This window comes from Lichenostomus cassidix, chromosome Z (genome assembly GCF_008360975.1).
Source record: "Lichenostomus cassidix isolate B80296 chromosome Z, HeHo_3.0, whole genome shotgun sequence".
Lineage (NCBI taxonomy): Eukaryota > Metazoa > Chordata > Aves > Passeriformes > Meliphagidae > Lichenostomus > Lichenostomus cassidix.
Genome location: NC_139511.1, coordinates 50,113,396 through 50,127,662, shown reverse-complemented (window position 1 = coordinate 50,127,662; position 14,267 = coordinate 50,113,396). Strand labels below are relative to the sequence as shown.

The 14,267-nt window shown below is 39.7% G+C and overlaps 1 protein-coding gene across 2 annotated transcripts; it reads left to right on the top strand.

Moving 5' to 3' along the window:
* Nucleotides 1–44: 44 nt before the first annotated feature.
* Nucleotides 45–8,637, top strand: ANKRA2 (ankyrin repeat family A member 2). 2 transcript variants are annotated; one of them, XM_085042202.1, is made up of 8 exons: nt 45–333; nt 2,304–2,462; nt 3,722–3,787; nt 5,134–5,231; nt 5,402–5,527; nt 5,918–5,984; nt 6,079–6,159; nt 7,821–8,637. In XM_085042202.1, the coding sequence occupies exons 1-8, from the start codon at nt 45–47 to the stop codon at nt 7,874–7,876; spliced, it is 942 nt and encodes a 313-aa protein (XP_084898328.1). In that variant the 3' UTR covers nt 7,877–8,637. The 2 variants fall into 2 exon arrangements, with proteins under 2 accessions (XP_084898328.1, XP_084898329.1); XM_085042203.1 differs by lacking the exon at nt 5,918–5,984.
* The last annotated feature ends 5,630 nt before the right edge of the window (nt 8,638–14,267 follow it).

The window sequence follows — 14,267 nt, the reverse complement described above, 5'->3', positions numbered from 1 at the left end:
TGATGAAGCAACATTTGGCGTGAAACTTCTGTGTGACTGAGATCATGGCATCTTCAACAAACTTGGATGTTGGGGCCCAGTTAATTGTGGAAGAATGTACCACGAGCTACAGCCTCCCACCCATGCCAGACATTAAAGTAGAGCATCAGCTTGACACCAGCACAGAGGAAGGCCCAGCCCAGAGTGTCACCATGGGGATGAAATTCATTTTGCCCAATAGGTTTGATATGAACGTCTGCTCACGATTTGTGAAGTCTCTGAATGAGGAGGACAGTAAAAATATCCAAGATCAAGTCAACTCTGACCTTGAAGTCGCATCTGTCTTGTTTAAAGGTTGAATTTGTGTTACAAATTATTATCTGTGAACTGTGTCATCCTGTTGTTACTATATTTTCTAAAAAAATAGGCTTCTACATTATATGTGTATTGATCAGTTTTCTAAGATTTGTTCTTCTAACATTTTTGTTATATGCTTAATAGATTATTTATGTAAAATTAATTTTCTCCAAGTTTATTTTTATATAATATTTAAATATTTGTATCAATTGAAAAAGCAGTGGCATAAAAAGTCTCTTAAGTTAATGAGAGCTGATGCTGGTTGTGAAAACCAGCTGCTTTTGTATGGCTTGTCTTGTAGCAGTATGCTGCTTCACAAAGCACTACAGAAAGCACTATAAAATCATTTCAGCTTCAGTAGCTTTCAGCAATGTGTTGTATGTTTTCACCTGTATGATGAAAAATAACACAGGCCATGTGTGTTTTATCACTGTGGCTATACAAAGGCTCCAGTTGTAGAAATGGGCTTGCCAGTGTAGCTACACAGTACTTGAAAGCAAGTGCTGCTGCAGGTCTGAGTCCCTGCAGCTAATCCAGCCATTGCTGGGCAACTTCATCAGAACTGATCCATGCTTTTTCATGGCTGAGGATATTGATACAGGGCAAAATTAAGGCTTCCATCTACTTTCCCTTAACACCTTTGGTTTCTAGCATTTACTGTTATATTTCAGACTGTTAGTGGTGTATCTTTTCATGAAGTTCATGTCACCTATTTCCTGTAAGTAACAAATGCAGACACAGTCCTGTTTTGAATTTTGATGCTTCTATGGACTTGTGTTGTTTGGTTGCAGCTCAGCCATTGTAGTTTTCAAACTTTTTTTTGATTTACCCCAAGTGCTCACTAGCAGAGCTGTTAAGTCTGAGTGGCAGATTTAGACCTGTGAGCAATAGGCTTGTTTTTCTGAGGTAACATTTGTAAATCACTTAGTAGTCCATTGACTATTAATTTGATGCAGTCAGCTGTAGCTTTTTGGTTGGCAAAAAAAATGTAATTTTGTTTCATCCTGTTACACTCCTTTAATTAGTTCTTTCTGTGAATTTGTGCTTGCATTTATGGTTACAAAGTTCTCTATGGTGTTAATTCAGTGAGTGTGTTAATTAGCTTCCAGTCATTAATTATGGGTGCACACTGGTGTCAGATCAATTAAGCCAGTATGGAGTTTAATCCTTCAATATGTCTTTCCAGTATTTAATCAGTTAGCTTTTTAAAAATTGCTTGGGCTTTTCAGCTACTTCCAAATGCAGCTTTTGACAATTAGAAGCCAAGACAACATGTAAATATGTTCTGTAATAAAATGCCATTAGTTTCTAAGAGAAAGCAAGAAAAGAAGGAATACATCAGCAGTGAGTGATTTCCTGAATTCTAAGTGGTACTCTGCTGTTGCATTTCATATAAGTTAGTGGGGAACATCTCTTGTTGCTGGATAAGTACTCATCAGGCATTTATAATGCTGTTAAAATTTCATCCAGGAGTGGAAAAAGCCCTGGTGAGGAAAGTTAATGAAGGTTGTCTCCACTCATGCCATGGACTGATTAGAGATCAGGCAAAGGCTGAGCAGGTACCTGACTGCATGTCGGACCAGAGCTGCATCATGTTATTGCCTTGGAGAGTGTCTATAAGGAGATGACAGGTTAAGTGGAGCCTTCTTACCTAATAAATCCATGCTAGGCATGTTGAAGAATCTAGACAAAGGCTTACCTCATTTGGAGACCGACTTGTTTCTGGATAACGTTATGCCATACTGGACATCTGAAGTAGCAGAATTGTTTTATGCTAGAAATTAATGCAGCCCGTTATTCAGCTTTCACAATACTCAGTGGAAAAAGCACATGTCACAAAGCTTTCTTAACATGGATTTTAAAGGTCTAGTGATACTGGTGCTTTACAGTTTGACTTAGAATCTATGGCTTGCTTTTAATACTCTTATTAGTACTGAAATCCTGTCTCTGTCTTTTGTTCAATGTAGCTGAATGCAACAGCCACACTTCTCCTTCCCCTGGTATCCAAGTAAGACATGTTTATACTCCATCAACTACTAAGCATTTCTCACCAATAAAACAATCAACTACTCTAACTAACAAACACAGGGGAAATGAAGTCTCTACAACCCCTCTGCTTGTAAACTGTAAGTATCCTTATCCGTTCTTATTGATAATTCTTTTGTGAATTGTATGTTGGATGCTTGACAGATTTATCCAGTTTTTTCTTTGGTGTTGCAATGAACTTTAAGGTAGGAAGAAAACACTGAGATAGTCTTGTCTAATTTCACATGGGTCCAACCATAAAATAGTCATCCACCTGATGTATGGAATTCATGACTGAAGTTTATTTTCCAAACAGAATCTAATTCTTGATTTAAAAAGCATAGGTAAGGGTTTTTCTGACTATTTTCTAAGTTGTAAGTTAATGTACTTTATGCACATGTTTTCAGAACTTGTGCGTCTTGTAAAATTAATTAAAATTAGATTGGGTTTTTTGTGAGTTGTCAACCATTTTCTTTATATATTAATTTGCTGTAATTTACTTTGTCGGTAAATTATTTCCTCTATAAATTACAAGTCAGGTTTCTTTTTAAAGAAACATGCTACTTGCATGGGAAGAATTCTGGACCAACAGTGTAGGCCACTGAACAAAATACGCCGTCTTTCTGAACAAACAAAACTTTCATGTAGTGACTTGGAAGAGGATAGTGAACATTTATAGTTTGTGTAATCATTAGCTGATTTTGTTACTATATAATGTGGATAATTTATTATGTATCGCGTCCTGTGCACCTTTCAGATGTGGTCCAGGTTGCAGTTATCAAAACCATGCACCCATGGAGGTTTTTTTCTTCATAATCTCTGAAATAACAAAAAAAAAATCCTGCAGTCTTTGTCAACTCCGCTATATGTCAAGTAGTATATAGTTTTGTAATGTCCAATCTATTCCACATTGCAATGTGTGAGAGTCACACTAGAAGCTTCCTTTGCTGAGTATCAGGACAAGCTTTCTGCTGACTTAAGTGTGATTTTTAAATTAAACATTCTTAATTTATCAAAATATGTTTATTTTCATTTGATAAATGGTCTTGATGTGATCTTGGTTGCAGACCAAATAGCAGAAAAGCAAGCATGCTGCTTTGTGAAGAGTCAGTGTGGGAAGTATCTTTGCTTTCAAGTATGACTTCTGCATTGGTTCAAAATTTACCTAAACCTGTGAAACTCCTTGGAAAAACTTCCATTTTTAAGAGTGATTTCAGTTCAGAGCATAAGGTGAAATTATCTACACTCTCAAATCCGAGTTCTGTACTGCTGAAGCCAATGGACATGTTATGCTCAGCTCCAAACAGAGCAGAATGAAAACTGATATATGTAACACATGCTTTTGCTTCCTTTTTTGCAGCTTTATCAGTTCATCAGCTGGCTGCTCAGGGAGAAATGTTGTATCTGGCCACACGTATTGAACAAGGTGAGACAGAAAGAGGTTAAATGCCTTCCTTTGTAATTTGGGCCAATTATATGCTATTGTGCTTGACCTTTCCACCAAGGCTGTATTTTAAAAAAAATAAAAAAAACAGCTCCTCAATTCTGGTATAAATTGAAGGTCATTTAAGGTATCTGTTCATTACAGATGTGGAGTGTTGTTTTGCATCAGTCTGTTATCCACTCACTGTATGATTTGCATTTTGAATTAAAACATTAATAGGAATAGGTAATCCCTTCCTCTCCCTGATCCCTAGCTGTATAGGCAATCCATGCAAATAAGAAAAGAATAGGTTAGTTCTGTCACAGCAGTTAATTTTATTTTATTTTAAAATTATCTTGGTAATTTAAAACATATTTCTATTATCATGGCTTTCTGACTTTAACCTGCATGTTGCTAATTTAAGCCATGGCTCACACCTGCAATATAATAGTACTTCACATTCTGAGTAATGTGGCATTTGTGTGTCCATAGTATATATGCAAAATTTCAGCTCTACCTAACATATTTATGAATTTAGTAACATTAATTCTATATTCTTACTGTACTAATAGTAATCATCCATGCTTTAAGTGCATCCTTGTTGAAATGTTTACTGGAAAGCAGGTAATGAGTCAGTCTAAAACCTTGTAAAGAGCCGTGTATATGAAAAGGAAATTAATTCTGGAGTGTCCATAGTAGTTAAAAATGCCTATTTTGGTGCTAAGATAAGCATGGTATTTTTGAAACACTTAGGTTTTAAAAATCCCACCAAAATACTTGTCAGGTAATTGTTAAGTCCTTTTTTTCTTCTTCCAGCTGCAATATGTATAGACCTGAATTGTTTTCACAGACCACCCTATTGATGACATAAACTTAGTGGGGAAGGGAATTGTTTTATCCATATTGCTGTACAAATTCATTATTTACAAGGTTGTGTGGCTCACTCTATTGAAAAAAAAACCCAGTCTACAGTATAATACAGGATTTACCTCGTTATTTTTCAAACATCCTTTATCTCTTTTCCAAAGGTGAAGCTTGGATTACAGACAATTTGTAATATTTCTGAGTAAAAACAGAGTTTGATTTATAGAGCTTAAAAACTTAAATTTTATATTATTTAACTAAAGGCTGAAATTTTACTTTGGTCAGTTGGATGTGGTTTTTTTTCTTGGACAGAGATAGTACCACCACCACTGAGACAGAATTGTGGTTTTGAAGTTGAGAGTGACTTCTAGGTCACACTGGTTCCTGGTGAATAAAAGTTACCATGGATACATCAATAAATTTCAGCAGCTGATAAAGTGCATTACTAAAAGGGATTACTAAGTTATATGTTTTTCTCTGAACAGAAAATTTAATCAATCATAAGGATGAAGAAGGATTTACCCCTCTGATGTGGGCTGCAGCTCATGGGCAGATAGCAGTAGTGGAATTTCTCCTCCAGAACGTAAGGAAAAAAACCCCACAAATTATTTTGAATTTATTTACTCTTTAGTTTGTTTTGCCTTCCTAAGTTTGTCAATGCTGCTACAAACTCGAAAGTTTTGAAGTTAAGGTCTATACAAAACCTATAAAACCTCAAATTTGCTTTTCTTTTAAATTGATACTTTATTTCAGGGTGCAGATCCTCAGATTCTGGGAAAGGGGCGAGAAAGTGCCCTCTCACTGGCCTGCAGTAAAGGATACACAGATATTGTCAAAATGCTGCTCGACTGTGGAGTTGATGTCAATGAGTATGACTGGGTAAGACTCTAGCTTGAGTTTAAGTCAGAGGGTGCTTTGGTCAGAAAATTGAAGCAAGACATAGCACTGATTTGGCTTTAAAAATTGTTCTACCTCTTCTGAAATACCTGAGAGTTTCAGAACTTCCATAGGATAAGAGAAGTTGGTGCTACTGGTTCTTGGTAGAAAGGGAATGAGAATAATGCTGACTTCTTGTAGAAGTGTGGTCTTACAGTTTGAATAGTAGACAAAAAAGAGATGAAAAGGTGTGAAGATCTAAAACAGAACCTAATTTTTATAAAACCTAGGAAGTCTCTTACTGGTACATGGAAGTTGCATCGGTATGTTAAGGAGTTACAGTTGCAGACTGCTTAATCATAAAGTGTCTGAGGCATTTCTCTGCTTTTGCAGAATGGAGGCACACCCTTACTGTATGCAGTACATGGGAACCATGTGAAATGTGTAAAAATTCTTCTTGGTAAGCAGACTGTCCAAAACAAATTAGCAGTAATTTGTACCGTCAGTTCTCATTGCCAGAAATACAAGATTCTTTCTATTCCTGTTTTACATAGAAAATGGTGCTGATCCAACTATTGAAACAGATGCTGGCTATAATTCCATGGATTTGGCTGTAGCCTTGGGCTATCGGAGTGGTGAGTATTGCACATGTAAACCCTTTTAAAAACCTTTAATTTTCACAGCTCCTCATTTATGGAGCTGCTGTAATGAGTAGAGATTTTGCAGCTCTTTATATGTTACCTAGGTCCTACAAGTCTCTTAAATGTATCAGGCTAAAATGGGTAGGACCTTCCATTCCTGTATCAGAAAGTCAGGTACTTAATAAGAGAGTGTTACTGACCTAGATCTATATCAGTGGACAGAAATAATGGTGTTTAGGGTTGATGTAGCCATGATTCAGACTAGGCTGAGCTGCTCCCTCACCCTGTATAAAGGAGTGTGTTACTGGACAGTGGTAAGAGGCCTGCAGCCCTCCTGAACCCCTCATCCTACCTGACTGGCATGATGTGATGTAGTTTGCAAAACCTTCTCCAGTCAGATCAGCTCTAGCTCTGGTTTGTTTTGGAGGCAGACAGTAATCAGTGAATTACACTACATCATTTGGTTATGGAAACCGGAAGCAAAGGGAACTCCTTGTTGGTTTTTCCCCTCATTTGAAGCTGCCTTCATTTTGAAAATTGTGAAATGTCTGCCATTACAGAAATGAATGGAATCAAAAAGTAAGCCCGGCACTGGATGTGTAGCTTCTCCAGGCAGAGCTTGCACTTATGAATGAACCAGGGTCATGGTTTATCCCCAGCCAGCAGCCAAGCCCCAGCAGCCACTCACTCATTCCCCCACCAGAGAGACCAGTGAGAGAATCAGAAGGGTGCAAGCTGGAGAACTCATGGGCTGAGACAGACGGTTTAACAGGAAAAGCAAAGGCTGCCCACACAAGTAAAGCAAAGCAAGGAATTTATTCACTAATTAAATATGAATTAATTCATAATTAATTCCCATGGGCAGGCAGGTGTTCAGCCATCTCTACGAGGACAGGGCCCCATCACACATAATGGTTACTAGGGAAGACAAAACTCAGTCGCTCCAAACGTTCCTCCTTCTCCCCACTGTATACACTGAACGTGATGCCACATGATTTGAAATATCCCTTTGGTCAGTTTGGGTCACCTGTCCTGGCTGTGTCTCCTGCCAACCTCCCAAGCACCCCCAGTCCCCTCACCAGTCTGGCAATACCAAAAGCAGAAAAGGCCTTGGCCCTTGCTTAGCAATAACAAAAACATCTCTGTATTATCAACCATGTGTTCAGTGCAAATCCAAAACACAGCCCCATGCCAGCTACTGAGAAGGAAATTAACTCTACCCCAGCTGAAACCAGCACAACACAACTCATAGATGTCTAGATACAAGACTGCTTCAAGACCTCAAAGTGTTTCACAGAGGAAGTTTCTAATAAATGTTTTTGCCTACATTCTGGTTGTACAATGGCTAAAATTTTGCTTACCATGTGCTATCAGCCTATTCAAACCAGAGAACAGATGATAACATAGTGGTGCTGCACTACCCTCCTATCCCGAGACTCCCAAAAACCATCATCTGCCTTACTGGGTGTATTGTTCTTGCATTATATAAGGCTTTTATTTTCTGAAGGAACGCAGACTTTCTTCACAGAATGAATTTTTACACATCTGGTTTTTATTAAATGATTGTACAGGACAAGTAGGTATCTGCCAGAAAAAACAGCATCACCCTAAAAATAAAAAAAACCCCCACTAATTAACCTCTTTCTCTGCTTTAGTTCAACAGGTTATTGAGTCTCATTTATTAAAGCTACTTCAAAATATCAAGGAATAATCATTGGGTCTTCTGCCTGTGCCACTTCTTGGGCTGGAGGTTTGAACAGCCTTTTAGCTCTCTTAATGGTGACAAGAGTTGGTTGTATTGTAACTTTACCTCAGTTCAGCTATTTGCTGGTTTTAGTTAAGCTTTTAGTAGTCTTCCTATTCTTTCCCTGTTGTTAATACAAATATGCAATGTCATCCTTTCCTTAAAAATATTTTATATAATTTTACAAGAATCAGTTGTCATGCATGAAAAACTTTGTATATAAGCCCAGTTCTCACCCTCTAAATGTTTACACTGTGGGTGGCTCTCTGCCAAGTGTCCTAGTTCATCATATCATTGATACATATTTACAGGAAGATGGTGTTTAGATATTGAGGTATATCACCACAGAAGATAGATATCCTTACTGTTAATAATACCAAAATGTGCACTGTCTGTGAAGTTTTTGAGATCCCCAGTTAATATTTATCCTGGCTGGAGCCAGGACAGGGTTCATTTTTGTAGTAGGGGGCGGGGGTAGGGGGGGTGCGGCTAGGACCCAGAGGTTATTCTGTATCACCTCATCTCCTTGCTAAAGGCGGGAGGAAGTCCCAGGGAGAAGGGGTTCTTTCCAGTCAGGGTGGACTGGCTGTGGTGGGGTCAGGTGGAGCTCTGCAGGGAGCATTTTTGCGTGTGAATTGCTCTTTTGTACATTTTTGTTATTAATATTGCTACTGTTAATGTTTGTTTTCTTACCTCATTGCTGTTTCCAGTAAATTTTTCTTATTTAACCTGTGTTCTTTACCTTTTGTGCATGGAATCCCACCATTCCATCTCACCCCGGGGGAAAGCAAGCAGCAGTGTGGTTTGAGTCTCAGTGGGCAGTACCATTCCTAAACCATAACAGTCTTGTTTGGGACCCAGTATGAGGCAGGAAGGATTGAGATTATGGAACCACCCAAAAGGGATTGGAAACAAATTCGATCTAAGCATTTGCTCTATTAGGTAGGGAGCTACTGGTCGCAATGTTGTTTGGTCTGTTGATGTGATTGTTGTACTTAACCGTTTACACATTCCTGTCTGTCCCCCTCCTGATGCTATTTTTCAGAGCAGTGAGAAGGATCAGGATTGTTCTGTTGCTGGTCTGTGTGACATCAGTTTATGAAATGGTAACATCAAGGGCAATGAGGGTCATTTGGGATGTGTGTTCAGTACTGCTCTCCTACTCTTACCTCAAACATTACATTTTGGGAGTCCATTAATAGTCATATCTGGGGTGGGGAACTGAAGAGACAATTTTTCTCATCTTTTCATTCTGTAACAACAGCTTTTGAGAATTTTGAATTACCTTTGGGTGTTAAGGAAAGCATGTTCGTGTTGCTAAGTCTGCCAGGCCTCCTCAGTGTAGTCTACATCATGTTTAGATATTTCTAGGGAGGTTATTCAGAGATCTGCCCTGAGGGTGGATAGTCATGAGTGGCATGGAATGTGGGAGAAAATGGGCCAGCTTTTGAAGGATTTTTATGCTCCAATGGTTTTGGAAGTCCACCCCTGAACAACTACAGGATCCTGATAAAGTGGCAGAGTATGTGAAGGAAAACTGCCGCGGCAGTTTCAGAAAGGCACAAAGTTATGCAACCTGCTGGGCCCTAGCCACTGTTTCCTGGTCACTGCTTGTCCCTAAACAGCACCCTCAGGGGAGGAGGAGGAAAACAGACCAACACGTACTGTGGCCACTCAAACTGCAGCTGAAGCAGAGGAACAACCTCTGCTGCTAGCAGTCGCCCCTATACGGAAGAAATCCAAGATCAAATCAGTTCACACAGCAGGGCTGAGGAGGAAGCAGGGCCCTCCTAACAGGAAGAAGAGTCAGGGCCAGCAATAATCACTCGATTTCCATCCCTGGGTGAGCTGTGAGATATGCAAGAAGATTTCAGCCACCAGTCAAGAGAGCCCCTGGTGACCTGCCTGGTCCAATGCTGGGATATTGCAGCCCATGATATGAAACCACATGGTAGTGAAGGCAAATAGCTGGAATTCTGTCCTGGGATGTGGGACCTGACAAGGGGATTGGGAAGAGGACAGAAGCTCAGACCCTGGAGGTGACTGCTGTCAAGCATGAAGGAATGGTACTCTCTCAAGGATGATCTAGTAGTGCACCCAAGAAGGTGAAACACCATGGAAAAAGGTATCCAGTACCTGAAAGCTGTGCTGGAGGTAGTCTATAGAGATTTGAATAATGAGAAGATAGATCCTTTGGGGTGTATTAGAGTGAAAAGACACTGAATGATCCATGGTTTTATATATATGTGTGTGTGGGGGTGTGTGAGTATGTGTAGGGTTTGTTTTAGAACAGTTTGGTTGCAATGGAAAGGAGGTATGTAGCCATTTTTGTTATTGTTATCTATAGTAATAATATAGAAGTACAGAGGGAGGGAAGGAAGGAAAGGAAAGGAAGGGAGGAAGGGAGGAAGGGAGGAAGGGAGGAAGGAAGGGAGGAAGGAAGGAAGGAAGGAAGGAAGGAAGGAAGGAAGGAAGGAAGGAAGGAAGGAAGGAAGGAAGGAAGGAAGGAAGGAAGGAAGGAAGGAAGGAAGGAAGGAAGGAAGGAAGGAAGGAAGGAAGGAAGGAAGGAAGGAAAAGAGTAGAAAGATATTACCACTATGAATCCAGTGACAAGACTTGATTGTTGTGATTTAGATGTCCTTTGGTTAAACTGACGTTCACAATCTTCTGGCACCCTGACTGCCAGTGCTGGGATGGATGTTCAAAGAGGAAGTCCCCCCTACATGTCATGCCACCAAAGCTGCGTGGAGTAAGTGGGTCTCACTGATCACACAGCTTGGTGTGCCTCCAATTCTCTCTAGTCTGCCTCAGAGGGAGGGGAGTCTTAGTGAGCAGTGTGTGGCTTCAGTGGGAAGACTTGACAGTACCTGATTTCTTTCCACCTGCCTTCCACTTGTAGCCATGAAACAGCTAGGCCAGGGCATTATAGGTTGAAATTTCCTCGGTACAAGAAAATTTAATTGCAAGTATAGAACTCCTAGCTCCTAAATACCCTTCATGCAGTGGCTGAAAGCAGGTAATCAGCTGCATGGGAAGAGAAGCCACTGGGACAAATGCACTACAGCATTCTTCAGTCACAGTGGCCTCCTCCTCTTTGGATCATAGAATATCTGAAGTTGAAAGTGAGTATAAAAGGTCATTGAGTCACATTCCCTGCTCCTTGCAGGATTATCCCGATGGGCCCCTTTCAACTTGAAATATTCTATGACTACCTCAAACTAAACCATATGACTAAGCATCATCTAGATCCTCCTTGAACACTGACAGGCTTGGAAACCATTTTCCTGGGAAGCCTGTTCCAGTGACCAACCACCCCCTCAATAAAGTGCCTTTCCCTCGCACAGTCTGAATATTGCCCTAATGTAGTTTCATTTCATCTCCTTGTGTCCTGTCTCTGGTCACCAAAGAGGAGATCAGTGCCTGCCTCTCTGCTTCCTCTTGTGAGGAAATTGTAGGCTGCCCTAAGGTTACCTCAGTCTCCTCCAGACTGAACAGACCAAGTGTCCATAGCTGTTCCGCATACAGCTTCCCCTCAAGGCCCTTCACCGTCCTCATGTCCCTCCTTTGGACACTCTCCATTAGCTTTATATCTCTCTCCTGTTGTGGCACCCAAGACTTCCCCCAGCGCTGGAGGTGAGGCTGCCCCAGTGCAGAGCAGAGCAGGACAATCCCCTCCCTTGCCTGGCTGGCAACGCTGTGCCTGATGCCCCCAGGACAGGGTTGGCTCTCCTGGCTGCCAGGGCACTGCTGGCTCATGTTCAACTTGTCTCCAACCCAAACCCTCACATTTCTTTTTGCAAGGCTGCTCTCCAGCTTCTTGCCCTCAGTCTGGGGAATGTCCCAGCATAGCTGTTTAGTTATAATAGCAATTATGCTTTTGAATTTAGTTGAAAAAAATCAAACAATGTTAACTGGTTTTCTGGGACTTCTGCACTTTCACAAAGGTACAGTGAATGATAGGACATAATAGTTTTGCACAAATAATAGATAAGCTTTTGAAAGAGGTTTTTCAGCAGCTCTTCCCCAACAGTACATGGGGTTTTTTTCCCATGTAGTGTTCACGGTTCCAAGCATTTCTCCACTACATCCACTAGAGGTCTGGCATCCAGTGACATCCATACACCCCTAATCCCTGCCTTTCCTCCCCAGTCCATGGGTAGTGAGCCCAACCCAGCCTCCAAGTTCCTATATTTCTTGTATAGTCTCTCTACCGTGCTTATTTTTTTCTATTTGAAAATAATCCATGCATGAAGGAAATGAATACTGAGAAAAGGGATTTGGAAGGCTGGAGAACAATCCAGCCAAGTTCTGTGAGTCAGAGCCAGAGAAATAATGAATTAAAATTGCTAACTTTGAAATAATGAAGTGACTGAATATACAAAAGGGGAAAATGAAGAAAAAAATTCCAAACCTACATGTATTAAACTTGAATTTCTGGCTAAATTTCTCTCTGACTCTATGTACTGAAACATCAGCTGTATGTAGAAGGTGTACATTGACTCAGAATTACCTCTCAAAGGTTGTGCAAGACCCAGTGCAGAGTTACAGTTCTTTCATGAAGCTGACACCTGAAATAGAATTAGCCTTAGGGGAAATGAAGCAAAAAAATGTAACTGACCTTGCAGGTGTTGGTGAAATTCTTCCTCCATTATCTGTGTCCCAGGCTTTGACACCTGTATTCTTATGTAGCATTTACACCAGTTTTATTGTATCATGCCTAACTAAATCAGATAAAAGAAACAGCAAATCTGCCATGCCTTGGAAGCAAGACAGGAAAAAATGTTTCATAATTAAAATCCAGAAGGTAATTTTTAGGTAATTTTCAAGTAAAATAACATGAAGTGGCAATTACTGTAAAGTTACATACTAAAAATACTGAGACTTAATGTCCTTGTAAAATCAAATGCTGAACTTCTACATTTGCTGAAAAGCAATGCAAATAAATTGTGTTTCCTTGAGATACCATAACCAGAGCCATTTTTTCTTAAATTGCAAGACATCTCATCATGCATCAGTGTGCACAGAGAACAGAATTTCCTTTTTCTGTATTATTTGTATTGCACGAAAGTACTTCTTCTAAAATGAACCTTCAATATCTGCTTTGTGTCTTCAATATCCACTTTGTCTTGAATTTCAGTCAGCAATGAGATAATATATAGGAAATAAAACTGAATAATTTTTAACTATTGCCTCAAAGCATATCCTAGAAAATGCATTTTTTAATTTTATGTGAAGACATTGGAATAGAGGAATGTCGATTAGGACAACAAAGTTTAAATTTTTTTACAATTTTTACAAAGGTGAAGATGGTAATCTTGCAGAAGCCATTTCCTCCATTGTGAGTCCTTTCTCTGTGTAACATTATGCTGCTAAGGGAACATGGAATTGAAGTTTTCTGTGGCCCTTTTGAGAGCCCTGTAGGGACCAACCAGCACTATTTCATAAACTATGATTCAGACACCCTGAGGAAAACTTAGTCAAGAGTTAGCAAATGGGTAAAAAAATCTATGCAAAGAAAAACTTTACTCATAGGAATAAAATCCCTGTGTAAAAAGCACAGACAACTGTTGGTTACGTAATATTAACAGCATGCTTCACTCCACAGACTTTGTGTTTCTCTGAGGCACAACAATGAATTTTTGTTTCTCTTGGTGTAAATGCTTCTCAGTATTCATTTTTCTTTATTTATAGTGATAAAATTTGTAAGTGTTGGGAATTTCAGCATTGGTTAAGTGTTTTGAAAGGTCAGTCTTCTGATTTTGTTCTAGTGAACGATTTCTGTAGCCTCTCATGAGTCAGAACGATCTCTGTAGTCTCGCTGATGGCAGTGAGAAGACACTACTATTTACCTTTGAACCACACCCATGGGTCCAAAGGCAGCAGTGTTTCCTTGTCACACCAGAGGAGTTTGAAAATCTGCAGTCAGAATCTTTATTCCAAGTCGATTCTTTTCCAAAGCTTTTACCAAAAGCTCTTGCCAATGTAATTTCTAACAGTAATTGTTAATCTTTTACATTTGAACTTGAATGATAGTATGCTCTCTTTCAGAGTACTAAGGTAAGTGTATCTATAATAAGTTGCTTTTCCTGATTAACTAAATTATTTTTTGCCAAATGCAGTGTGCATCATGCAAACACAGATGCCATGAACTCTGCACACAAAGCAGATTGCCAATAGTTTCGTGTAGTAGTAACAGCCAAATCCTTCAGAACTGCACAAAGTCTTTGTCTTATTCATTCCCGTTTGACTTTGCAGGGTATTCTGGTTAATCATGTACAATGTTAGCGTTACTATTTGCATGTAAATTTGATGAGCACTTTGTAACACTCTTCCCTGTCTGCTCTGGTTTTCCCTGGGG

Coding starts and splice junctions, on each gene's coding strand:
- ANKRA2 (XM_085042202.1), top strand. CDS start 45: ATGGCATCTTCAACAAACTTGGATGTTGGGGCCCAGTTAATTGTGGAA. Junction 2,463..3,721: donor AACCCCTCTGCTTGTAAACT/GTAAGTATCCTT, acceptor CCTTTTTTGCAG/CTTTATCAGTTCATCAGCTG. Junction 5,985..6,078: donor ATGTGTAAAAATTCTTCTTG/GTAAGCAGACTG, acceptor TGTTTTACATAG/AAAATGGTGCTGATCCAACT.